This window comes from Dermacentor silvarum, chromosome 6 (genome assembly GCF_013339745.2).
Source record: "Dermacentor silvarum isolate Dsil-2018 chromosome 6, BIME_Dsil_1.4, whole genome shotgun sequence".
Taxonomy (NCBI): Eukaryota; Metazoa; Arthropoda; class Arachnida; order Ixodida; family Ixodidae; genus Dermacentor; species Dermacentor silvarum.
The window spans coordinates 63,287,518-63,313,971 of NC_051159.1; the positions used below are offsets into that span (position 1 = coordinate 63,287,518).

At 48.5% G+C, this 26,454-nt stretch overlaps 1 protein-coding gene across 1 annotated transcript; it reads left to right on the forward strand.

Moving 5' to 3' along the window:
* Positions 1 to 16,323: 16,323 nt before the first annotated feature.
* LOC119455533 (uncharacterized) lies at positions 16,324 to 26,066 on the forward strand. Its single transcript, XM_037716936.2, has 3 exons — positions 16,324 to 16,413; positions 22,916 to 22,956; positions 25,003 to 26,066. The coding sequence occupies exons 2-3, from the start codon at positions 22,920 to 22,922 to the stop codon at positions 25,599 to 25,601; spliced, it is 636 nt and encodes a 211-aa protein (XP_037572864.1). The 5' UTR covers positions 16,324 to 16,413; positions 22,916 to 22,919; the 3' UTR covers positions 25,602 to 26,066.
* Positions 26,067 to 26,454: the final 388 nt, after the last annotated feature.

The window sequence follows — 26,454 nt, forward strand, 5'->3', positions numbered from 1 at the left end:
AAACACTCGGTGGCCCGCGCGTAGTTGTACGTCGACGGTGGCACGAAAAGCTAAACATTAATGATGGGACAAACAAGATGCTTGAGTGATACGTATTTTAACAGTGTTGCGACGCGCGTGCCTTGGTGCAATCGCTGGCACGCCAGATAGATGCTCAGGCTCATTTGAACCGAATACATTTAGGTATAATAAGGACGTATTAGGTGACTTGAAGCCGTGGACTTCGAGAGCACGAAAGTCGCTCTGATGGACTATGCTTTAGAATGATCGTTGGAGCTGGAACATGGGGAGCTGTTTGTCTGCACGGCAGCTGGTGAAGCGACGTAAAATGTTGCCCGTCTTAGTGATGCAGGTTAAGGACAAAGAAATGAAATGTTAAATTTTGACATTTTAACACTTAACACTTCTTTTAGTTTGATGGACTATATGTAATGTGATAATTCATAGAAGTAGCCAGTAGAACGTGTCAACATGCGCGCGCCCACACATACACAGACTTGATGGAGGCAAGATGACGAGGGTTGATAATGGCCGCTGGAAACCGTGTTTCGAGCTCTTAACTGCTGTCGCCGGAGTTTTTTGTCACGCGTTAAGAGGCGTTCTTGCAGGCCTTGTCGATCGCGGTCTCATCTTTGGAGTGGAACGAGTTAACACCAGGTACTCGTTTCCAGTCCGAGCAACAAAACGAGAAACAAAGGGAATTAAATGAAGTACACAGAAAAACGAAGTCACCGGCTAAGTAATATACCTCGTATTCCTTTAACGATGTAATGTCAAAGCCTTCTTTTCCCCTTGAACTCTTCTTGAAGCAGTTTGTTTTCGCCATGGATGCGCGCACACTGAATGCCGCTATAAGGGCGCCGTGACAGGCACTCAAACTTTGCATGCGTGCTAACACCAGCAGCAAGTTGAAGTACCATCAAACTTTCCGGATAGCGGAGGAAGCGGCCCACAATCGCTGGGAACTCTCATCGCAAAGTCGAACTGATGGAAGCAAAAAAAAAAGCAATAATTAAACGACAGACACACGAAGTCAGCCATACAAGGATGCAAGAGAGAATGGAAGAGCTCAGGCACGTCAAAGCCCATTGTTGGAAAAAGTACAGGCATCAGCACACGCAGGAGGAGCTAAGCCGATCACGAGCTGTCGTCGTTTTTTTTTTTTTTTTTTTTTTGTTCTCTTCATTCTGCCAGCGCACTTCTCCGCCTCGTCTGCCCAACATCTCAGCCTGCAGACACGGCTTTGTTTTAGCTTTTCGCGGGCGTCCGTCGGCATTTACGGAGAGGACAGCTGTAATGCGCGCACCACCAGAACACCGCGAGAGGGCGCGCGAGCGCCCGGAACACCGTTAAGGCACAACCGGGGGCTTTAAGGAATTTCTTATCCCGTTTTCGCCGACCCCCCTCCAACCCTACACCAAGCACGTCGCACTATACGCCCTGCGCTGGTTCTTGACGCGCCTTCTTCAACTTAGTCGTAGCTGTTTTTCCTGGCCCGCTTTGCACTTTGCCTCCTTGCGCCGGAAGCAGCGAGAACAGTCTTGTGCGCCCTCCACTGCTAGCCATCGCCGGGCTCTCGAACAAACCGAAGCCCTCCTAGAAGGCCGTGACCTCCTCCTCTACCCTCACATGCAACACCCTCTTCCAAACTACCCTCGCCCCGCACTCAAGGCACTGCTGCGCTGGACCCGGCGCCGATAAATGGAGCCCGGGTTGTCCCCCCCACCCTCTCCGAAGACGTCCGCTCGTGTTCTACTAAAAGGATTATCACAACGAGCGCCTCAGACCGGATTGGCGTCGAGAACTCTCTCTCTCTCTCTCTCTCGCTCAATGTAAAAAAAAGAAAAAAAGTCGAGCGCAAAATCTCGTTTTCGATAAAACCAGTTTTACAGACAGTCGGATTAGGGCCATAAAGGAGCGTCTTTTGTTTTCATTGTCGGGCGACGCCACCGCAGCGGGGCGCGGTATGCCACTCACTCGCCCTCTTCTTTCTTCCCCACTCCTCCTCTCCATTGTTCGCGCACCGTAGCTTTTCATTCCTTTCCGGCCCTCCCGCCCTATACTCCCCTTCGCTCTGTCCAGCCCTTCAAAAAAGCCCCGCGCTCTTTCCTCGGCGGCATCCTTCGCCGCTTTCCGAGTGTCGTCATAAAAAGGCGAAACAAACGGCCTTGGGTTATATTCCTAGTGTGATCTTAGGGCTGTAAAATGTCGGCCTGCCGTAGTACTGAAGCCGCCGCATTTCGCACGTCAACTCGCGTGAGGCACAAATCGTCGCTAAAGCGAGCGCCTCCTCTCCCGTTTTACTGATAGCACTTTTCGTCGGCACGACGTTTGATACCTTTTTAGTAGGCGAAGCTGTAGCGTGTCCTCCGCACAACGCCCCCCCACACTTTTTGGCGGCTGTAAACAGGGCGCAAATTTGAAGCTGGCGAGCGATGAAAGGGCGTGTATATAGCTCGCACTACCCGTGTCATCCTTTATTTTAACCTCGGGTTGCGCCGTTATGCGGCCCGCTATTGGTAATAACGTTGGTCTTACAATTCGAGAAAATTGAGAGGGAAAAATGAAAAAAAAGAAGAAAAAAGAGAGAAAGCTGTCCATTGCAGTATAACTCGCCTTCGTTTGTAGCCTTCCGTCGCCGAACACGAATTGAGATATGACTAAATTGCGGCCTGTGGCGAGAAAAAGTAACACAGAAACACGAATAACAAACACAAGAGTAGTGCGTTTTTGGCTCTCCTTCTCCTATGTACTCTTTCTCTACCCGTTGCTGCTTCGTTTCTAATATTCCTTTTTTTTATCGTATTCATGTTTTGCGCAATGGAAGTATGCTTTCATTTCATTTTTCTTGTTTAGGTGTGATTCAGTCACATTAAAGTTGTAGCAGCTTAAAATAAGTTAGTAAGGCAGTCTACGAATGACTTGGTCTCCGCAATCTTTCTGCCTACCTTGCAAATCGCTAATGTACCCGTATGACTCAGCACACGTGGGTACACAGTAGAGTAAAAATGGGAACAGCTTTCAGCTTTGTTGTTTGCAACATACTTGCTTTTTTTTTCAGGAATACTGCCGAGTCGTTTGGGGTGGGGTAAATGGGGCTCACGGTTATATTTTCAAGTATACTCGTAATTTATGATACAACTATGTTTGAGTTATTCTATGTTAAACCTGAAGATATTAAAATCCCACCTCGAAAATGAACCCTGCCTAATGGTTTTCGTATGGCACGGGGCATCGCAACCATAACTCTACGTCAAATATGATTAATATGATCTTATATGATCTTATCGTTGATCGTATATGTTGAAAAATATGTTGACTGTTCATGCTGCGACATTATAGGGATCAACGAATACCGTTGAAATGATCTCGCGTCGTAAGGCTGAATCATTGTAAACTATGACATGAAAACATGACTATTATATTCCCCATTGTAATTTATTAAACAGGATATTGACATGTCTTAGATCACTCAAACTAATAATGATCTGCGTTCTCGAGCAAAACCATGCAGAACGAACTTCGAAGAGCATTTTCTCAGTGGACAGAATTATTTGTCATCGTTTCATTTTATAACATTAGTAACCATGCCGTATCTTTCAAAGTCCGCGTACCCGTATCATTGAGTGGCAAGTTCCGCTACGCGGCCGAGAGGAAGCAGCAACGCAGGGTGCGCGCCACGGTGGCAGTCCCCAAACTCACCGCGAGCGGGCCAAGGCTGCTCGTAAAACAGGACCCTGCGACTCTACAATGCCTCCGCGGTAGCAGCGACGCTTTACACGCTGCTGCCGCTCGTCACAAACCACAGTGGAAACGCCTCTACGTGCAGCGTAGGCCTAAAGACCTGCATGGACAACTGCGCGCGTCGCAATGCGCCGCCACGCCGGCAGAAGCGGGGTCTCGACCGCCGTCTCGGCCGACGTGGATGCATTATTCCACATTGACGGACTGCACGGAACTCCGGACGCTGGCCTCCTTCTCCACTGCCTTCGACAACACCACTGTACGCTTTAATGACATAATGTAGCGCAAGGGGACAAACCACAAAGAAGAGACATACAGAACGTGTCGCAGGCGCTACTAAACCACGAGCTCCGTGTATCTCGTCATTGCATTGCCTTTTCGCTACATCGTATCATTACGTGAGCGCCAAATAGCCCAGAAACATGTACCATGCACTGTTCGAGGGTGGATGGCGCGCTCCGGCTCTAGAAGAACTGTGTGAGGACCCTACCTTCATACGGTGTTTGCTAGTGCTGGCCATGGCCACCGCAGGTTGAATTGCTCTCGGACATCCAAGACATCGGCGCAAAAAGAAAGCCTCAATGCGCGCTGGACCAGCCCACACAAACTTTCGTGTACGAAGAGATCGGCGAGCATCTGCAAGTCTACACTGACGGCTCGGTATTTCAAGACGGCCCCGCACGCTTAGTGACCATCATTCCATACGCTCCAGCGCTACGAACATCAACGAGCGAAGCACCGGGGTTCATCGACGATTACTGAGCCTTGGGGCCTGACCATGGGACTGAGCTTTCTCCTTGAAGTGACGGCCACTTACGCCAGTGCCGCCGAAAAGCGCGGTCGACACGCGCGCGGCGCTTAGCCGCTTCAAAGTGAAGGGCCGAGGCTCCCCTGTAGTGCGCGAGATCCGCGCTAATCTCGCCGAACTTGCCCACGAATGGGGCTCGTGGTCCGGTTCTATGGATCCCACGCCACTGCGGCGTTTCCGGAAACGAGCGCGACGACGAACTCGCGGCAAGAGCCCATCTGGTGCCGCCCGCCGACGCTCCCCTGAACGTAGGCACGTCTGTCCCCATCCAGCAACATCGCTCCGACTGGCGCACCACGCGCGAGGAGAAGTTGCCGGCGATTTCTGTACAGAATATTTAGCGGCATCAACGGCCGAGGCATTTCCCGTCGGGTGCACGTGTGCACGCGAGCGCGCAGGCTACGCTTTGGTATCGCCGTTACGGGCAGCTGCAACAATTGTGGTGAAGCGGAGACACTCGAACACTTGCTCTCCCGCTGTAGTGTTTTTGTGGTATCGTGGAAGGAACGCTTGAGCTGCAACTGCGTGCGTGGGCTGGCTGCCGACAGCGCCGAGTCGCTACTATATGGCCACGTGGTCCCCCTGGCGCGCGGGAGGAAGCTCATAAAACAGCGTGCGACTTCCTCGAGGAGTCGGGCCTCGCCACGCGGATATATAGGCTCTACGGGAACGAGCAGTGCCGGTACGTGGGGGCGGGTGTGAAACTCTCTTCAGGTATAAGCGAACTATTGTATAAACGTTTGTCTATAGCCGCTCTGTTGTGTATATGTAATTAGTTCCCTTCTTTGCGGTATGCTCTCTGCTGTCCTCTCTCTCGCTCATTTTACTCCCCTAACCCCCCTCGCACACTGCTGACCACCGCTGAGATGTCGCAAAACTGTGCTGGACAGTTACTGTGGTCAGCAGTAATTTCCTTCCGTTCCCTTTCTTCTCAGTTTATTTTATTTACTTTAATCAACAACAAATACTACTACTACTACGGCTGCCTCGAGCGGTCAGTCGCGCGGCAATTTTGCGTGTATTCGCGAGCTTCTTTCACGCTCGGAAAAGCACTTCTACGTCGCAAGTATTGAGCAGCAGAAAGCTGTATCGGGAGTTTTTCATGTTGCTCTAGAAATTTCTCATTGACACTTTTCATGTAATTATAATAATTGAGAAGCTGATTCGTTAATTAAGACTGATCCCCTAATTAGGCGGAACGTAAAAAATAATCTGAGTAGCTCCAACCGACAGCAAACAACATTACATTGGTTCTGTCCAGCTATGTAGCATTTGCATATTTTAAAAGTTTGGCCCAAGTTAAGTGAAACACCGTTTAGATAAGTGGGCGTAAGCACACACACGCGTACATGCACGTACGATGATGAAGGTACAAACACAGGTAGGCGTGTACGCAGACACAAAAACAGATCCATCTCGCTCTCACTCGATAACTCAAAACACAAAACATGTGTGGGGCATAAGAGGTACCCGATGGATATTGCCCCGTTTTAACGTACTTTGCTTATAGAAAAAAAAAGCGAAATTTCACAGGCTACTACAGCACTGCTCATAGTACATTATAGAAGAATGAAAAATGAAAGTATGCCAACTGCTGGCACGCATACAATGTCGGACCATTCTCCAATACCAAGAGGGTCAGAATATGTGTTACTATCTTGCGCAGTTCCTGAATAGCTGCAAAATCACGCAGGTGACAATTCTTTAGGACCGCTTTTGCTGAGAACTCCAAGCCGACAATGGCGATTCCTTCATCACGTGCCGAAAAATTCTAAATGTCAGAACAACGTTTTCAGGACTCTTCGAACGGTAAAACTAGAAAAACAAGACCAAGACCGAACCAACGGCCAAGTTTTGTTCATAGTCTCTTTTCAGAGACCGGAGACATCGCTTCAGGCAAAATCAATCAGGCTGACCTGAAAGTTTTTTTGCGACCGACGGGACACTGATTGGATTGCACACAGAGGTGTCGTGTCGGTGACAATCTGTGTGATTGCGAAATAACGACCCGTCACCACATTTCTGCAGAGTTGCCGAAAGGCGTAGAAAAGCAAAAATAGATAGGAGGAGCCTTGAGGCTAAACGGGGGAATGCACAATTGAAAGAAAGCGTTATTCCCAAACGATGTACTTTGGCTAGTCAATGCCACATTTTAATGGAACGATTTCAAAGGGTTTTCGATCACAACAAGAAAAACGTCGACAAGAATGAAAATAAAACACTGATCATTGAAATAATGAAACGGAGCACGCCAGTCCCCAAATACGGGCATTGTCCCCTTTTAACAATCGGCAAAACGAAGACAAGAAAGATAAAAACGGGAAGTTTCGAACGAAGAGAATTTAATGCAGGTAAGGAGAAAAGGTCAGTCGTTTTTTTTATCGGGATTGACAAAAGCTGATTCCCTTTTCGGTGCTTTCACCCATCCATTAACACCTATATTAGTTAACCAAGGAGCAGCGCGTTTCAACACATGTATATAACACGATTCGACAGCTTGTGCAAACAGCAGAAACTTAACCTGCTCACGCGCCGAGCCAATACGACCAGGTGCGGGAGTCAAGTACAAAACTCGTCACAGCAAAGCCACGTGTTCAGCCCCGAGATATTTCCGCCGCGTTTACAGCGATAATTGCCCCCGGGCGCCATTTTGGCTCTCTCGAAAGCCGAGAAAGACGTTTACACGTCAGCGAGGACGAGACGGAACTAAACGGGACGGGAAAGCCGGTGATTCTTCTTTAAAATACGGCGTCAGCACCTCGCTTTACGGTCAGACTTTATGGCTGTTTTAGAGCTGCTTTGGTCGCTATTTTTTTGTTGTTTTGTTTTGTTCGCTAGTCACTTACAGGAGGCTTGAAACTGACAAGCTGCATTTTCTTTTATTTGAAGAGCAGCACAGAGTGATGATGACGTTTTGAACCTTCCTCCCGTATCAGCCGACTTCGCTCACTCAATCTCTTCATTGTCAACAAACAATTTGTCAAAGCGCGAGCAGTCGCCATATGGTAGCGTCGAAACGGGCCTTGAATGACGCAGCTTCTCAAACAGCAGTCTTGGAAGTAAGGAAAGACGGGAAGGCAGAAACAAGTAGAGAAAGAAAGAAAGAACAGTAAGCAAACGAACGCGAACCTTCCCTTTCCGTCGCCAAGAGATGCGAAGAGAACGAAGAAAAAAAAAAAAAAAAACGAGACACCTACAAGACACAAGAATCTCGGGTCGACGGCGTGGAACAGGGCTCGCGACCCGTAACGAAAGGCGCAACGACACCATATAGGCGTCGCTTCTAAAGTTAAGCACTTGGCGTACGACAGCTTGTAGCGGCCCGCAGCCGTCTTTGACGCCCCGGAAAGACTTGCACCGCCACCGCCGAAGCCCGCTCCCGGTGCTCGGTATACCTTCTAGCCGTGTAGCCGTGCAGCGTTCGCCGAGGAATGCTGGCGGAGGCAGATACTATTTTCTGCATTGTCGCGCGCGCCTGCTGCGAACGAGGAGGGAAACTGCAGACTTCGTTTCGTCATATTTTTTTTTCTTTTTTACGCCACGCTAGCGCTCGCGACGCAAAGGGAAAAGAGAAACAGGCCTGGCACCCGCCAGCGAGATGAGAGACGTGGATGCGTCAATAGCCGCATCTTCGGAAATAGAAACTTCGCGCCTACTTCACTGCCGAGTATAACATGTCTTTGCCTAAGCGTCAGACACACGTTCTGACGAGCTGTCAGGGTGTCGGGAAGTGTGATCAAAGGCGCCGCTATGCTAATCCTAAAGCAGTGCGCGCACGGGACAAAAATGGCAGGAGACACCACGAGGTATATACTCGTATACACATGTTGGAGGCAGCACAAGTCTCAGTTTACACTACAAAAGAAGGGGTTCGTGATGGTCTGAAGGGCGGATAGTACGATGTGGCATGATGTCAGCATTAACTTCTCCGGGTATGTTGCGGAGTGTGAGCTAACTAATGAATCACCACTCTGGCTGATTGGCTATGGCGTTCAGCTGCTGAGTACGAGGTCGGAGGTTTGATTTTCAGCTGCGGCGAACGAACTTTCATGGAGGCAAAATGCAAAAATGCAAGAGGATCTCGAGAAACTCTCTTCAGAAATGTATTAATATTTGCTTTACTTGTAAGACATCAGGAACCCTTTCCAGAAACGAAATAAGATATGCTTATGTCAAACCCGTAAAACCCTTGTAAGTATGGAAGTAATATTCCCTCCACTTTAGACCCTTAAAGACTCCTTAGAGAAATTGAGTAATATTAACTACAAGTAGGATACCAGATGACAAAGATAATGTTAAATAGCCTGGCGAGGGAACAAGAATTCAGGATCGCCAGTCAGCCTCTAGAGTCTGCAAAGGAGTGCGTATTTCTAGCTCAATTACTCACAGTGGACCCTGTTCATGAGAAGGAAATTTACAGAAGAATAAAATTGGGTTGGAGTGCATACGGCAGGCATTGCCTAATCCTGACTGGGATCTTACCACTGTCGCTGAAAAGAAAAGTGTACAATCATTGCATTCTACCGGTGCTAACATATTGGGCAGAAACTTGGACGTTAACATAGAAACTCGAGAACAAGGACCGCACAATGAGCCTTGGAACGGAAAATGTTAGGTCTAACGTTAAGGGACAGGAAGAGAGCGGTGTACATAAGAGAACAAACTGGGATATCTGATATTCCAATGGACATTACGAGAAAAAAATGGAGCTGGGCAGGTCATGTAATGCGTAGGATGGATAACCGGTGGACCATTAGAGGTACAGAATGGGTACCAAGAGAAGCGAAGCGTGGTCGAGGACGGCAAAAAACTTGGGGGGGGGGGGGGGGGGATGGAGCTAGAAAATTGGCAGGCGCAAATTGGAATCTGCTGGCGCAGTTGGAGATCGCAGGGAGAGGCCTTTGTCCTGCAGTGGACATCAAACTAGGCTCATGATGAAGATATCCACAAACCCCTTCCTGAAATGAAGTAATATTCACTCCAATTGGAACACCTTAAAAACTCCTAAGAGAAATTAACTAATATTTACTCCTATTTGAACACCATAAAAAGTCTTGTGAGAGATGGAGTTACCTAAACCTTCACATGAACGGAGTATATTAAACTCTCATTCTGGAATGCGCTAGGCGACGAGGCATTTACTCCAATCTGGGTTTATTTCTGTTTAGTGTATGTACAACAGCACAGTAGCGGCAAACTTCCCTCTATGCAGGCGGTATAGACCTTTTCACAAACCGACGTTTGAGCAGCGCCATTTGCCGACGCGGGCGACGTATAGCGTCAGAACATGTTATGCCGCCGGTTTGGACTGTGCGCCTTACGAGAGAGCAGGCCGGCCGCACTTCGGTTGTGTGATCTTCGCCGCGCATTATTTCGATTGTTTTCTTCCGTTTCGCTTGTCTTGTGCGGCTTGACTTGTTACATGTTTCACGTGCTCGCGTGAGCGCTCAGTGTGGTGTGCCATGGCAACAGCAAGCCCAGCCAGTGCCAGTGGATGTGGTGTTTCGTCGTCAGTAGCGGCGGCAGCCGCGTCTGCTTCGTCGAGACATGAAGTGATAATCAGCGGTATATTTCATTGTTATTGCTGGGCACATGTGACTGTATCGTCGATTGAATCTGATCACCATTAGGTTTCGTGGTTGAGGGTTGCCTCATTTAGCGAAAGCAGGCGCGTACGTAGCTGTCGGGCAATGCTTAGAACCAGGCGCCGGCGGCACGACGACGCGTGTCAGTGGTTGGTAGATATGCGGTGGTTACTCCATACGCTTCCGACGCAACTGAACAGCTCAATCATGCAAAATTTATTGGATCTGGTGCGGTGCAGTGTGCTTATAACCAAATGTCAAAACATAAGCGTGGCGATCGAGCAGCGCGGTACCTGCAGCGAACCGACGCGCGACAGTGATCACAGATGCCAGCGCAACTGATACAGCCCAGGTGCTAGATTTTTATTTTTAGTATTTAGTAGTTATTTATTTATACATACTGTCAATCCCAATAGGGATTATAACAGGACTTGTTATAAAGAAATATTTGTTTACCTATATTTTACGTTTGTTTACCTGGAATGGCTTTTCTTTCGAATGTCTAAATTTGGAACAAGCTTCGCTCACGGTGAAGATCGTGCGCGAAGTTTGTATTGAAGATACGGCGTACGGAAGGAATTGTTCATGTGCGCTATCTCTGAACCGAAATAAGCCAATAATATTGCAGCGTTAGGGCCATCTCTGCTCTTTCTCTAGTTTCTGTGCAATGTTCATAATAAAGTACTGTCGAGTCTCAACAATTGTCGAATAAATACATATGCATATGAGTGTAAACCACTACTGACCATGAGTGAAAAGCGCTTAGTGGTCAGCGAAGTGGTCACTGCACGCACGTAAGTATTTCACTTGATCGACTGTGCGAATAATTTTTTTTCCGTTACTGTTATTCTTGCAAGCATGATGCTATTGTCCGCGCGTACCCATGCGAATACCATTTTTTACGTTCTAACTTGCGCGGGCTCATTTAGCGCATTTCTACGCCATGCACAGTTAGTGCATTACGGTTCCCGGACTCTAGCACTGGTGCTAGGCCGCGCTGATGAGGTTGACACGTTCGTTTTTGCATTCTCTTGCTGCCCAAGCACATAGACAACGCTCAAAGATGGGTGAGCTCGATGCAGCACCACACTGTTGAAGTTATTAACTTTATGGGCAGGGCCGCGCAGGGTGCGTGTGAACGCAGAGACAATGTTTTGGTAGACACAGGGTCTGCATACATCTTCCATAGGACACAATTTTTCCAGATAGTTGCGAAGTGTATTTACCGACTAGTTCTCTCGCAGAGTGCTTCAATTTGTCTTATTCCGGTGTCACACGGCCACTTTTGATAGCGATCGAGAACGATCTGGATCGGAATGTTCGACCGCGATTGGCTCCCTTCCGCAGATTGAGCAAAGAAGCCAATCGCGACCAAGAAATTTGACCCAGATCGGCCTCGATCACGATCAAAAGTGCGCCGCGTGGCCCCCGTATTAGGCACGGGAATGAAGTCGTGTTTGAAAGAATAACAAATGTAGCCTCTGCCACTACATACGAGAAAATATTGCATCAAAGAGCTGACAATTCTCGCAACCTATTGGGAAATGTGCCGAAAAACGTTTACCAAAATGCGTTATGTTACTGATGTGCGCATTGGTTCACATTAGACTGGAATGCCAAGTCCTCAGGTGATGCAGGAAACCGGCGAAACGTGATGAACATATCACATCGGCAGTGTTCTCGCGGAGTGCTGTGTTGTGGACACACTTAGTCCCCAAAATCGTTATTTTCCGCTGGTTGTTTGTGCACCCATAAACTGCGCAGTGCTGGACTGTAGCCTTTTGATGAGTATATATGTAATTATTTACGAGCGTAAGTCATTCGTGAGAAAAATAAACGGAAACATCGAAGGAAAGCTACCACTCCGCAATGCAAGCGCAAGGCAAGCTCACAGTCCAGACCGAACAGGCAACACTGACACATACTCTCCACGCCAGACCGTCGGAAGCGCCCTCGTGAAAACGTCTATATTCAGCACCTAGATAGAGCCCATTGCCTCCAGCGACTGCTAACATACGCTATCATGAAAAGCCATCATGCTTGCTCTTGCTAGTCCGCAGATCTTGTGGCCTTATCTATTTAAAATAGCACTTTAAGAAAACGTAACAGAAAGACCTTACGATAACATTATCTATGTATACTTTACAACCTTTAATCTAACGGCTGAATGAATACTATGCATGCTACTAATGAATAAAAAAATTGGCCTAGCTTGCACTTGTGGCGCTTTTCCGGAATTAATGATTATTGATCGATTATCGATTAGCTATCGATTGGCTATCGATTGGCTATCGCAAGGTATTGGCCACGTATTTGGGCTAGACTAAGCACTACCAAGTCAACCCCATCATTTTCCGGCATTTCATAATTATTGATCGATTATCGATGAGCTATTGATTGGCTATTGATTGTCTATCACAAGGTATTGGTCACGTATTTGGGCTAGGCTAAGCACTACCAAGTCATCCCCAGCATTTTCCGGAATTTACTGATTATTGATCGATTATTTATTACCTATTGATTGGCTATCGATTGGCTATCGCAAGGCGAAACGAGGCGCAGCTGTGCACAGTGACGTCGACGCTAGGTGAGTTTTCTTGTCGAAAACCTCTCAGCCACCGCCAGAGGCACCGGCAACAGTCACCAACACCGCGCGCGTTCGGTGCGAACGCGAGCAAAACGCCGACGGTGTCGACAACAGTTCTGCGCGTTGCTGGGGCTGCTACATGTCCACGTTTATACAGCTGATAAAACTACTATCCTTACTCCGTACAGCCCTCTACTAATTTGCTATCGCAATTGATGCTTCGCCTTTCGGGTGAAACTGCGACGATTTTTTTTTGTTATATAAATACGCATTTGGTACTGCAGCTAAGCGTCGCCTCCCCTCCCTCCCTCCCGTCCCCCCACTGTCTTTCGCGCGACGGAAGAAGTAGCGTTTGCTCTCCGCCGTGCGTTCACTCCTCGTGAAAGCGAGCGCCCCTGGCGCACTTTCCTCGCACATACAGCATAAGGCGCGCGATGACGATTTCATCGCCGTTGCGCTCTATACAGAACCTCACGGCGACGGCGATGGTGACGCCGATGGCAGAAATCCGCTTGGAGTGTCCATATAATTGCTATCGCAATAAAACCAGTCCAATGTGATTCTTAATTAAATGAATGCTGTGGATCACGTTTATGTTCACCCGTGAGCATAAACTACCGGAACAGGGATTGCGCGATAAAACTCATTTTCTCCTCTGTCAGTGAATGCAGCTTGGAATTAAAGACTGCAGTCCGAACTTGGCATTGCGAATTTTCTAGTGCACTCGTCAGTTTCCGTTTATGCGTTATAATTGCTAAATTTTTCGGCAACCCTGTGGTTCGTATACTTTTGCTCACGTGTGTACATATATCTCGCCTCAAATAGGCCTATAGGGTTTCTTTTGCGTTGTATGATGTTGACGTGTATGGCCCCGTCTCACCAGTGCTATACTAGCTTGGTTGGTTTTGGCCGGGCGGTTGAATCGGTTTTGGCGCGGCGGTCCCCGAAAAGGGTCAATAATACTCCCAAGATGCCATACCAACAAGCCTGAATTGCAGCACTAGTTGCATGACTACAAATTACGTTACACAAGCTTTGGCTTGTTGTGCACCCCCGTAAGGTTTTGTTTCAAGTGTGGAAGCATGCTTAGCCCGATTTAGCCGTGTTTCGTCCCACTGGCGCCGTGCCACCCCATTCTCCGTGGACCTCTGGTTGCGCGTGCCGAGGGTGTGCATAGGCCGTCTGCAATAACGGACGACCGATCTTGTATACGTATACAATCCGGCACGCTCCAGCCTAGGCTGCACCAAACCCCGGACCTCCCTGGCGACAGCTTTGATCTCCTCTCTCCGCATTGGGAGCCCTGTATATCCTGTGCCACCTGCTTTATTAAAATCTCTAACGGGTTTCCCGCCAACTTGGGTCACTGGGTAGTCTATGTTCTTGTGGGTAGAGGATCTTGCTTAGAGAACCGAGTTCGAAAACATCCACCGGACTAACTTGGGTCCCTGGGTATGTGCCTCTGTGTATGTGCCATTGGGTGTGGGCATTAACCTCGACCGCATTAACGTCAACATTCATCGTGAGATGAGCTCTACAGGAATTCCTTTAATGTTCACATTCTAAATCATTTCTCAGGGCAAATTCATACGGCAAGCGCAAATTCCTTCACTTCGAAAGTTGCGCGAAAGCCAGAAGAGACCCGCTCTTCCGAGTGACAGGATGCTACCGCCGCTGACTGCCAATGTCCTGCAGAGAACTTCTCACTTGTACTCCAGGTGGCTTTAGGCGTTCACTGAATCACAGCTTCCGCACCGCGTCCGCGAAGCCGCGCACTTGCACGCTGGTGTTTGAGAGGGACATCAGGCGTCCTCTCCTTCGTTTTCTCTCACACAGAGCAGATTATGCGTCTAGTCAACGCCTCCTAGATAGCAGATCCGTGCACTACGCTTTATGAGGTTATGCTACTTTGAACAAAATTTCCATTGTCAAAGCCGTCGTGATGAAATCGGTGACGTCAAAATCATCGCGCCTTGCTCAGGAGCATGTCCGTTTGATTTTATGACAGTCGGGCAAGCTGCACAGGCCTTGTGCTATCCAGGAGGCATTGTTCTAGCTCAGCGTCGCATGCGCATATGTGGTATGTCCTCGTTCTCACTGCGCTGATGTGTTGTGCAGTGTACTCCAGAGGGCGAGAGGGTGTTACGGGTTTTACTAAACGTGGCCTTGTGGGAGGTCCATGTCACAATCGCGCTGGGCAATATTGGGTGTTTAGAGGGTGTGCGTCAGTCTCTTTCTGGTGGCCCCCTAGAGGACTCTAAGAACGGTAGTCAAGACACAAACCAAAACGTTAAAATAATTCATCACATCCATTGCGCGGTGTATGCTTCGTATTTGCAGATTCCCACAGCGCATCAGATCTGCGCAATTTGTGTGTGTGTTTGTGTGCGTGCGCGCGTGTGTGTGTGTGCGTGTGTGTGTTCCAATCTGAAAATACTTCTTGATGCACCCCTCCGGTTGCTATACATTGGTAATAACCAGGCCATGCAATTGGTTAACTGATGACAATGCAATACTAATAAGCTAAGAATACTAATAAACTATTTACATAATATATATAAACGTAATTTATGCCACGCTACGTTGTTCAAAGAAAGGAAATACCGCTTTATCTTTCAGTCTCGCCTGTTCAATCATTACTGCATAGAATTTGAGGAGATCAATATTTAATCACGGTGCTTTCGACGGATCAGTTCATGTGGACACAAACAACCACACTGATAAAGTTTAATATTTACTCACTGAACCGGTGAATGCAGTGGAGTAATTTGAAGTAGTATTGATATAGTGCCCCTCAGCAAAAGACAAATATTTCGAGGACTCTTTTACATGGTCTGCGTCTCGCATGTTTCCGAAACTCCGAGGCAACTGTATAGACTGTATAAACTGTATAACTGTATAAACTCGGAGTGTCTGTGTATAGACACCATTTTCACGCGCACTCAATTTTCACCTATAGTCGTCGCCCGTGCAGTGTTCCTACTCGTAACAATCAATCTTGCTTACCGAGTGAATCAAATTATGGAACTTGCGTTCTCCCCTGCTCATTAACAATTTTCGCCGAGTGTGTTTACCATTCGGTATTGCTCAAATGCGTGTTGTAACTTATGTACACCGAAACATTGCACACTTACGGCTTTAGTGTGCGGAGGGATTGAGTGAATAAAACACCGCGAGTTCCCCAGCGCTATGGATGACAATATGTGTGCAGAAAAAAAAAAAACGCTTCAGTGGAACTCGTCGGATTAGGCCCGATGTGTATTGTGAATAAGTTACACCAAGCCTGGTGTTTGTCTAGAGTAGTGATGTTGAAAAACTCCAGAGTGTTTCGTGTAATACTATCAGATAAGCGCAAGTTGGTAGGATTCGTATGATTTTAATTTGTACTTCATCGATGAAAGCATGCCCAAGGGTTGGATGCGCAGCTGATAAGTTGGAGGCGATACAAGAACCCTTCACTTATCGGTTTCACGGACAATGACTTCCCACTCCTACACACTGTGCCCGGTTGCGATATTCTGGAATTTGCCCTCTTACAGCGTCCCTATCAGAATTCGGGCTAATGCGCTATTGTTCTAGGAATTGGATATCATACACTTCATTTGATTGCAGAGGGCCGATAAGAGATAAGTGACTGGACTGGCCCCTTCCATAGCAATTCTTACAGTGACGAGACGAAAACCGCACAGGTAAGCAGTGCCGTTTTCTGTTCCCACTTGATCGCTGCTTTTGTTACCGTTGCGTCGCTGCGTGAGTACATAGTCTTGCGGGCTCTGCTATAGCCAATGACTTTGCGGAAGTGCCGATCTCCAATACTGAAGTTTCTCCCTCAGCTTCATTACCACTGGTGCCACAGTCGAATCAACGCTCATAAGTCGTGGGCGGAGCACTTCAAGCTAACCAATTGAACGCGGCTTTATGCGTAACCGAGGAACTCGAGCCTCCGTTCCCCCTCTCCCACCTACACGCAGAACATGTACTGAGAATCTCCCAGGGCGTGAAGCTCTCACACAAGCTCTGACGTTTACGATACAGTGTTGCACAACAGGGGCAAAAAATTTAAAAAAAATACTGCAGGTTTCCGCAAATCTTGCAGGAAGCACATGGATGTGCAAAATTTTGTTTTCTGAACGTATGCTGGGTGAAAAGCTGTTGGCGTCCGTAAGAGACACAGTAGGGAAGCCGAACGAAAGGAGTATAGCTAAACTTAAGACGCAGCTTATTGTATCAGTGATCGGGCAGACGATGATATGAATACACATCAAAGCATTCTCGCGTAATTAAGAGTAATTAACCCGGAATCCCACAAGACTAGAGACTGCATGGTACACATCTCAAGTTCGCCTGCACGTTTCATCAGGTACGATTATTGAATGAATTGCGGTTTTTAACGTCCCGAAATTGCACAGGGAATATATTGTCACGTAGTAGTGACAGTGAAGAAAACAGTGGTAAAACTGTGTATGACGAAACTGATTGTTTATTGGGCGAACCTGTGCCCACAAAAGCAAGCTACACTCAAAGCACAATGATAGCGGCCAACACAGTCGGCGATCGTCGAAAATCTGATCAGCGGCGAAACACATCGGCTTTTATACGCGAGTCATCGAAGGTTCCAGATTAATCCCTGGTGCCCGCGTGTCTTCCAGAAAGTTCTAGACAATTCGCGTCGCTCAATCAGATTACATGAGCGTCGGTGACCACAGACGACGGATAGAAGCATCGATAACGTTCGAGAAGCTTCCAATGCAGGCGCGTCCTGCGCTGAGCGATAACGTTTAACATTTGTTAGCCGGTGGAAAGCGGCCACGGGTAAAAATAAACATGTATACGTGTCAATACCCTCCCCTTAAAAACATCGTCCCGATGCTACAAACTCGAAAGCGAAAACAAAACCACGCGTACAGAAAGGGGAAAAAATAACAAAGCAACAAAGGACCTAAGTTCGTCAGCGGGCGTAGTAAACCTTAGGACGCACCACGTGGATGACTTCAGGTCGTGCGCGGCGCCGCTGTGATTGCGAAATACCGTCAGGCACGACCTCATAGTCCAGTGCGCCAATACGTCGGATGATCTTATATGGTCCGAAATAGCGACGTAAGAGTTTCTCGCTAAGTCCTCGTCGGCGTATCGGAGTCCAGGCCCAAACACGATCGCCGGGCTGGTACTCGACGTAGCGTCCTTGAAGATTGTAGTGTCGGCTGTCGGTTCTCTGCTGGTTCTTGATGCGCAGGCGGGCGAGCTGTCGACCTTCTTCGGCACGCTGCAAATAGGTGTCAACGTCGAGATTTTCTTCGTCGGTGGCATCCGGTAGCATGGCGTCAAGCGTCGTTGCTGGTTTCCTTCCGTAGACCAGGTTGAACGGCGCCATATGCGTCGTTTCTTGCACGGCCGTGTTGTATGCTAAGGTCACGTACGGAATGATGGCATCCCACGTCTTGTGTTCGACGTCGACGTACATTGCCAGCATGTCGGCGATGGTCTTATTTAGGCGCTCGGTGAGGCCATTCGTCTGCGGGTGGTAGGTGGTGGTCCGGCGATGGCTTGTCTGGCTGTATCGCAGGATGGCTTGAGTTTGTTCAGCAGTGAAGGCCGTACCTCTGTCGGTGATGAGGACTTCTGGGGCACCGTGACGCAGGAGGATGTTCTCAACTAAGAATCGGGCTACCTCGGCGGCACTGCCTTTGGGCAAGGCTTTTGTTTCGGCGTAGCGGCTGAGGTAGTCTGTAGCTACGACGATCCATTTATTGCCGGACGTCGACGTCGGAAAAGGCCCCAGTAAGTCCATCCCGATGTGCTGTAACGGTCGGCGAAGTAGATCGATCAGCTGTAGAAGTCCGGCTAGCCTTGTCGGCGGTGTTTTGCGTCGCTGACAGTCTCGGCATGTCCTTACGTAATGGGCGACGTCGGCAGAGAGGCGAGGCGGGTAGTATTTTTCTTGTATCCTCGCGAGCGTGCGGGAAAAACCGAGGTGTCCAGCGGTTGGGTCGTCATGGAGAGCTTGCAGAACCTCTGGACGCAATGCTGAGGGTACCACGAGGAGGTAGTTGGCTCGGAGAGGCGAGAAGTTCTTACTTAGGAGAATGTCGTTTTGCAAGAAAAACGATGCAAATCCTCGCCTGAACACCTTCGGCACAATGACGGTCTTGCCTTCCAGGTAGTCTACAAGGCTCCTTAGTTCCGGGTCGGCTCGCTGTTGTTCGGCGAATTCGTCGGCACTGATGGGTCCCAAGAAAGTGTCGTCATCCTGGTCGTCCTGTGGCGGCGGTTCGACGGGGGCGTGAGACAAGCAGTCAGCGTCAGAGTGCTTTCGCCCGGACTTGTAAACGACGGTGATGTCGAATGCTTGAAGTCTCAAACTCCATCGTGCGAGGCGACCTGAAAGATCCTTCAAGTTAGCTAGCCAACACATGGCGTGGTGGTCGCTCACAACTTTGAAGGGCCTGCCATAGAGGTAGGGGCGAAACTTTGATGTAGCCCAGATGATGGCGAGGCACTCCTTTTCTGTTGTCGAATAATTTGCTTCCGCCTTCGATAGCGACTGGCTAGCGTAACTTACAACTCTTTCTAGTCCGTCTGGCTTCTGCACAAGCACGGTGCCGAGTCCTACGCTGCTTGCGTCGGTGTGGACTTCGGTATCGGCGTTTTCGTCGAAATGCGCAAGTATTGGCGGCGATTGCAGGCGTCGCTTGAATTCTTCAAATGATTCGACTTGCGGCGTCTCCCACTTGAACTCGACGGCGGCCTTCGTGAGATACGTAAGTAGCTCGGCGATCCGTGAAAAATCCTTGACGAAGCGCCTGTAATAGGCGCACAGTCCAAGAAATCTATGCACTGCCTTCTTGTCAGCGGGAGGAAAGTTGGAGATGGCCGCAGTTTTCTGAGGGTCGGGGCGCACTCCAGACTTGTTGATGACGTGGCCCAAAAACAAGAGCTCCTCATATGTGAAGCGGCACTTTTCTGGCTTTAACGCGAGTCCGGAGGTTTTGATTGCTTGAACTGTTTCAAGGCGCCGCAGGTGTTCTTCGAAGCTTGAGGCAAACACAACGACGTCGTCCAAATAGACGAGGCAAGTCTGCCACTTCAAGCCTGCCAGTACTGTATCCATGATGCGTTGGAAAGTCGGAGGTGCCGAGCAAAGACCAAACGACATGACCTTGAACTCGAACAGTCCGTCTGGTGTTATAAAGGCAGTCTTCTCCCGGTCCCTCTCGCCGACTTCGATTTGCCAGTAGCCGGTTTTGAGGTCCATCGACGAAAAATACTTTGCGTTGTAGAGTCGATCCAAGGCGTCGTCAATCCGTGGGAGGGGGTATACGTCCTTCTTCGTGATCTTGTTGAGGCGACGATAATCGACGCAGAAACATAGGGTTCCATCCTTCTTCTTCACTAACACCACGGGGGACGCCCACGGACTCTTGGACGGCTGGATGATGTCGTCGCGTAGCATTTCGTCGACTTGTTGCCTTAAGGCCTCGCGTTCGCGCGGCGAAACTCGGTACGGGCTCTGACGGATTGGGCGGACATATTCGTCGGTTATGATGCGGTGCTTGGCGACAGGGGTTTGTCGAACTTTTGACGACGACGAGAAGCAGTCCTTGTGTTGCAGGAGCAGAGCTTTTAGCTGTTCTTTCTTATGATTGGGAAGGTTCTGATTGACGTCGAAGGATGGTTCAGGTACTACAGTCGTCGTTGCAGGTGCACTAGAATCCGTGAAGTTGAAAGCACTGCTGGCTTGTACTATTTCGTCGATGTAGGCGACCGTGGTGCCCTTGTTAATGTGTTTGTATTCAGGGCTGAAGTTCGTGAGCATCACCCTTGCTTTCCCTGCACGTAGCTCAGCTAAGCCTCTAGCGACGCAAATTTCACGTTCGAGCAGTAAGTGATGATCGCTCTCGACGACGCCCTCCATGTCTGCAGGCACATCGGTACCGACGGAAATCATTACGCTGGAGCGAGGCGGAACGGTGACTTGTTCTTCTAGCGTATTCAAGGCATGGTAAATGATGGTTGTATCCGGTGGTATCGATTTGTGCGTTGAAAGCGTTATCGACTTGAACCTTAAGCCGATGACTGCACCGTGTTGGTTTAGAAAGTACATGCCTAGGATGACATCGCTGGAGCAGTGCTGCAGGATTACGAAGCTCGCCGGGTAAGTGCGGTTGTTTACTGTGACTCGCGCTGTGCAGATTCCAGTCGGCGTTATTAGGTGGCCTCCCGCTGTCCGGATATCAGGTCCTTGCCAGGCTGTTTTAACCTTCTTCAACTTGGCGGCGAACAGGCCACTGAAGACGGAATAGTCGGCTCCAGTGTCGACGAGAGCGGTGACGTTATGGCCATCGATGAGCACGTCTAGGTCGGTAGACCGGCGTCTGGCGTTGCGGTTAATTCGTGGCGTCGGATCACGGCTGCGTCGGCTTGCTCTGCTGCTGCTAAGTCGCGTCGGAAGGTCTTCTTTCGGCGGCGAAGTGTTGTCAAGGCTGTTGCTAGGCGGCGTGCTGATATCTCGTCGTGATGAATCGCGAATCGTCGTCGTCGGCGGCGTCGGAGGATCTTCGGCATTGCGTCGTACAGCAACCGCACCTCCATCGGTTGCTGCTTTTAGTTTCCCGGATAGGGGCTCACGGACCGGTCCCGGGCTGGGCCAGTGTATGGTCGGCACTGCGGCGACAGATAGCGTCCTGGGTATGGCGAAACTGATTGTTTATTGGGCGAACCTGTGCCCACAAAAGCAAGCTATACTCAAAGCACAACGATAGCGGCGAACACAGTCGGCGATCATCGAAAATCTGATCAACAGCGAAACACGTCGGCTTTTATACGCGAGTCATCGAAAGTTCCAGATTAATCCCTGGTGCCCGCGTGTCTTCCAGAAAGTTCTAGACAATTCGCGTCGCTCATACAATCAGATTACATGAGCGTCGGTGACCACAGACGACGGATAGAAGCATCGATAATGTTCGAGAAGCTTCCAATGCAGGCGCGTCCTGCGCTGAGCGATAACGTTTAACATTTGTTAGCCGGTGGAAAGAGGCCACCGGTGAAAGATAAACATGTATAGGTGTCAATATGAGGGACGCCGTAGTGGGGGGGCTCCGAAGTATGTTTTGACTATACTTGAGGTTATTCAAAGTGCGCCGAAAGCACAGGAGCTTTTCAGCAGCGTAACCCCATAGCCAGTGAGCCAGCGCGGCGGGTAGACACGATTATATTTCGGCTATCGGTGTAATAAATGTTGAAAAGTCACTCGAGTGGAGCCCACTCACAAACAAAACTGCTGCCCTCATTTTATTTCATCTCCTACCTAAATGATAAAAAAACAGGTTAAAGTAAAGACGCACGTAAGTTACATTTTATTTTTCAACAAGCTGCCAAAAGAAAGCACCGCAGTATACAGCGTGATCACTATTCAATTTGCTGTCTCATAGGTGTCCCGCACTGTCCCACAGGGGAATATCGATAGCTATTTAGCACTGCGGATGGGCGGATAGTAGCTGGCAGTCTTTTGACCCGTTTTGATGGGCGCTTATGAGCCAAGTTTCTGTTAAGTCAAAGCAGTTAGCGTCTACGCGTTTTAGTGATTTAAATATGGTGCGACAGTTAAGCCTTTGCCTTTTAACACGATCACTTGCTACCATCTGCTGGTGCTTCGCCTCAATTTCTTACGGCAACTAATTAATAAAAAAGTTATCCTTAGACCCCGCGGTATAGTGACCCCTTAGTACACAAGGCGTACGCGTCATGGTCACACGTATGCATTAACCCCTCTTTTCGCTAGGACAAATACATACAACTTATCTTTCTCCCCCAGAGCAGTGTATGAGTGGAACTGCGACCCGCGTTGTAGTAACACCTGCATAATGAAGTGCGTTGTTCGTGTGTTCTCTGTTATGTATTTGTATTTATTGTATTGCATTTCTACTTCTATATTTGCGTATTTCTGTATTGCTTGCCTTGGTTGTTTTTTTTTTTGTTTCAATTTTACTTATTTGCCTCGTACGCTTGAGTACTCTTCCTGCAAAGACCGAGTTGTGGTCCGCAGTATGTTATAAATTAAAAAAAATATTATATATTTGGGAGACGAACTTGTTTCTGTTGTAAGGAGGGCAATTTTTCTAAAACTATAGCTTAGATATGGGAGCTCACGAACACATTTATACATAACCCTTCATTTTGCTTGTGTTGTTTCAGGAAGATGCTGGCGGCTATCTTCGTCATCGCCCTTATTGGGGGTAAGTAGTGCGCTGGTGCAGCCGTATAAATGAGGAAAAAAAACTGTGCTTATATGTAAACAAGACTAACACTTAGAACGCTATATTCCTACCTAATGAGCAAAGCTGGGCATTTTATTTCTCTACAGAACAGATAAGTGTAACGCAAACAAAGCTGAACAATTGCTGCAGAACATTTAAAAAATTATCAACTATTCAAATCTTCGTATATTGCGAAAAAAAAACGAGAACAGTTTAACCTCATTTATGAAGAAACTAAGGACAGTGCAAATAAGGATTGATGGAAAACGATGTGCGTAGCATTTAAAGGCAGAAACGGGGTGGTACGGACTCGACAGCAAACTGCTGTAGGTAATTATTCCAGTAGCGATTAAGAGCAAGGCGTAGAGTTGGGCAGTGCATGAACTACGCAGAGCCAATAACTGGTGTTCATTAGGGCCACAGAACGGGCTGATAAGGGGAGGGAAGCGTAGTCGAGGACGACAGGTGATTGGGTGCTTATTAAAAAATCTGGACACGTAGGTTGGAGTTGGATGGAGCAAAAGAGAAGTCATTGGAGATCGCTGGGAGAGACTTCTATCCTACAGTTGCTGCTTGTGACAATTAACATTCAGGACCAAGAACTCCTCGCGAGCCGTATATATATGGCAACACGAACTTTACCGGAATTTTGCTTAACGACCAGGCCGATATTTACCAGAAGTTGCACGCATGCTGTAGCCATTAGGCCATGATGAGCCGAGCGCCTGAAGTTTGAACCAGAAGCGCTCGCCTAACAACGATGCAATTCACAAGTTTTCGATCAGTAGCCGCGGTGGACAAAAACAAAACGAAACCAATCAACCAATCAATCAATCAATAAATCAATCAATTACAATGGTTACATTTTAACTATGTGGAAAATGCTTACATGACAGTAAATTACATCGGTACCCACCGCGGTTGCTCAGTGGCTGCGGCGTTGGGCTGCTGAGCACGAGGTCGCAGGATCGAATCCCGGCCACGGCGGCCGCATTTCGGTGGGGGCGAAATGCGAAAACACCCGTGTACTTAGATTTAGGTGTACGTTAAAGAACCCCAGGTGGTCCAAATTTCCGGAGTCCCCCACTACGGCGTGCCTCAAATCAGATCGTGGTTTTGGCACCTAAAGCCCCATAATTTAAATTACATCGCTTGGAACACTCTAAACTTTAGAGTATTGCGTCACGTGCAGTTTATTTCCACATGCAATTTATTTACTTGTTATCGACCACTGCTATGAACAATCGAATCCTACAACTCATGAATTATATTCAAGGACGTTCTTTAATACATATATATATATATATATATATATATATATATATATCAACTCGCCTCCCGGCCCTGCGAATGTGGATGTCAAGCGAAGGTGTTGTAAACCACCTCTACAACTGCTGAGGGTGGCCTGCAATGCTTTATGGCTTTAGAGTGATGGTAGTAGTGCAGTTTTAGAGTAATGGTAGGAATGAGAGTAACGGTTATTTCGAAAGCACGCCGCCGCATAGAGGTGCTGAAACAACGTTGAAATCAGTTGCTAGGATGGTTATCTTATATACGAAAGGCATTCCCCACGTCGAAAGCTGCCGTCACCGCGGCTGTTTGCGCAACAGTAATATTTACCTGGAAACGTATGCGGGGGATCGCTACGTGCTTCGCATTGCTATCACGAGCACCTTATCATCAATTATGTTGGTCGGATGCTTGTTTGGGCTTGTTCCTTATTGAAACGTATCCTGTTCTGTATGTTGTATGCGTGATTCCAAAGAATGTATGCACTGTTCGCTTCACTTTGCTGAGTGCTAATTGTAGACTCTGCCTTACGGGGCTATCAGCCGTTGCATTTTTTTGCTTGCTTACGGGGGTATGAGCCACTGATGATGCTTGTTTTCTGTCGACGGACGCAAAAAAAAAAAAAAAAAAAAAAAAAACACATCCCGGAATCCTAGCCAAAGACAGCTTCGCTGTAGTATTTCAACAGTTGCGTTTCGCGCAACACAACCGCCTTCGCACTCCGTTAACTCGCAGGCTCCCACGGATTCGAGAGCGATGCCGACGTCGAAGATGCCAACGCCTACGTTGACTCAGTCCTCGAGTTCGAGCTGCCGAGACGCATGGCGACGCTGGACCCGGTCAAGGCTCGCGACTTCCAGCCGATGAACGGAAAGCACTTGTACGGCCCATCTGTGCGGTTCGTGTTCTTCAGTGTCACGGGCTTCCGAGACATTCGGCGCGACGGCGACTGCCAGCTGACTCGCGCCGACGAGGAACACCCGACAGTCTTGCAATGCAAGCTCTCGACCAAACTTCGTTACGACGTCGTGGTTAACATGACCTACGAGAATACGACAATGCACGACGTGCGCATCAACGGCACGTTCCACGGCGTCAGTGGTCCGCTAACTGTCACGTTCAGGAGATCGCTTCCGGTGAAAGTCGAGTTCTCGCCTCGCTATGACGTCATGCTGGACAGCGTAGGGATGCGACGTGCCCGCCCTCATTGGTATACTGGCATAATGGAGCGCGAGTTTCATCTGGCAATGATTCACGTATTCGAGTTCGCCACGAGAAGAGTCTTCGCCAAGGAAATGTTTAACGCGGCTAAGGACGTCCCATTTCCCGAGTGAATCGGGACATGAGACTGTATGCACCCTCGACACGCGCTCAAGCTCTCAAGTCTCGTGAGCGCAAAGCCGAAGGTTTCAGTTTACGAAGCGGTTATTTCAACAGAACATTACCCTTGTTCAGCAGAAAAAGCGCGGTGCGTTGGAAAGAGAAAGACAGTGATCATTGCAATAATAAAGTTTGGACTGTGGCTAAAGGTACGCCCGACGTATCCCTTAGACCTCTATTAGAGGTACGTTGTACGGATCCGGTAGTTTTTATTTTTTATGGAAGTACGTCCGACGTATATCGTTGGTTTTAGCATGTTTCAGGTTAAGATACGTCTGCAGCATACTCCAGATGAACAGCTTAATCAATGTTCATTTTGTGTATTGCGGTGCAGCGGGCCTGATTGAGCGCAGCCGGCGCAGATCGGCGTGCTCAACACTGCTGCAACATCTGCCGCATCCGCTTCCACAGCATCGACGCGCGCTTTCAGAGAGAGAGAGAGAGAGACGCATTACATTCGGTGCCTCTCGATGCGATACTGTGACAACGTGTGCTTCTCGCATATAGACCAATGATGGAATTCATTTAGGTGATTCCCTTAAACGATTCACTTAAGATATACACTTAAATTCTTGGTGGAAATGCGCCCGTGTTGCAGCAAAATGCAAATACGAAGATGTTGAAGTCACAACTGCGATTAAGGGAAGGAGAGAAGCGCAGCTATTCGAAAGGTTAGCTCTGCCGACCACTCTTCCAGTCGCCGACAGGTTTCGTCCACGAGCAGGCGTGAGTGACCCATGTCGCACTGTATATGCTTTGCCGCTCACAAGCAATTATTTCTTGATGGTTATTCGAGAGATTACTTAA

What these genes read in the sequence shown, in the direction of transcription:
- LOC119455533 (XM_037716936.2), top strand. Translation starts at nt 22,920, where the DNA reads ATGCTGGCGGCTATCTTCGTCATCGCCCTTATTGGGG. An exon ending in CGTCATCGCCCTTATTGGGG is followed by an intron (nt 22,957 to 25,002) that starts GTAAGTAGTGCG and finishes GTTAACTCGCAG; the next exon opens with GCTCCCACGGATTCGAGAGC.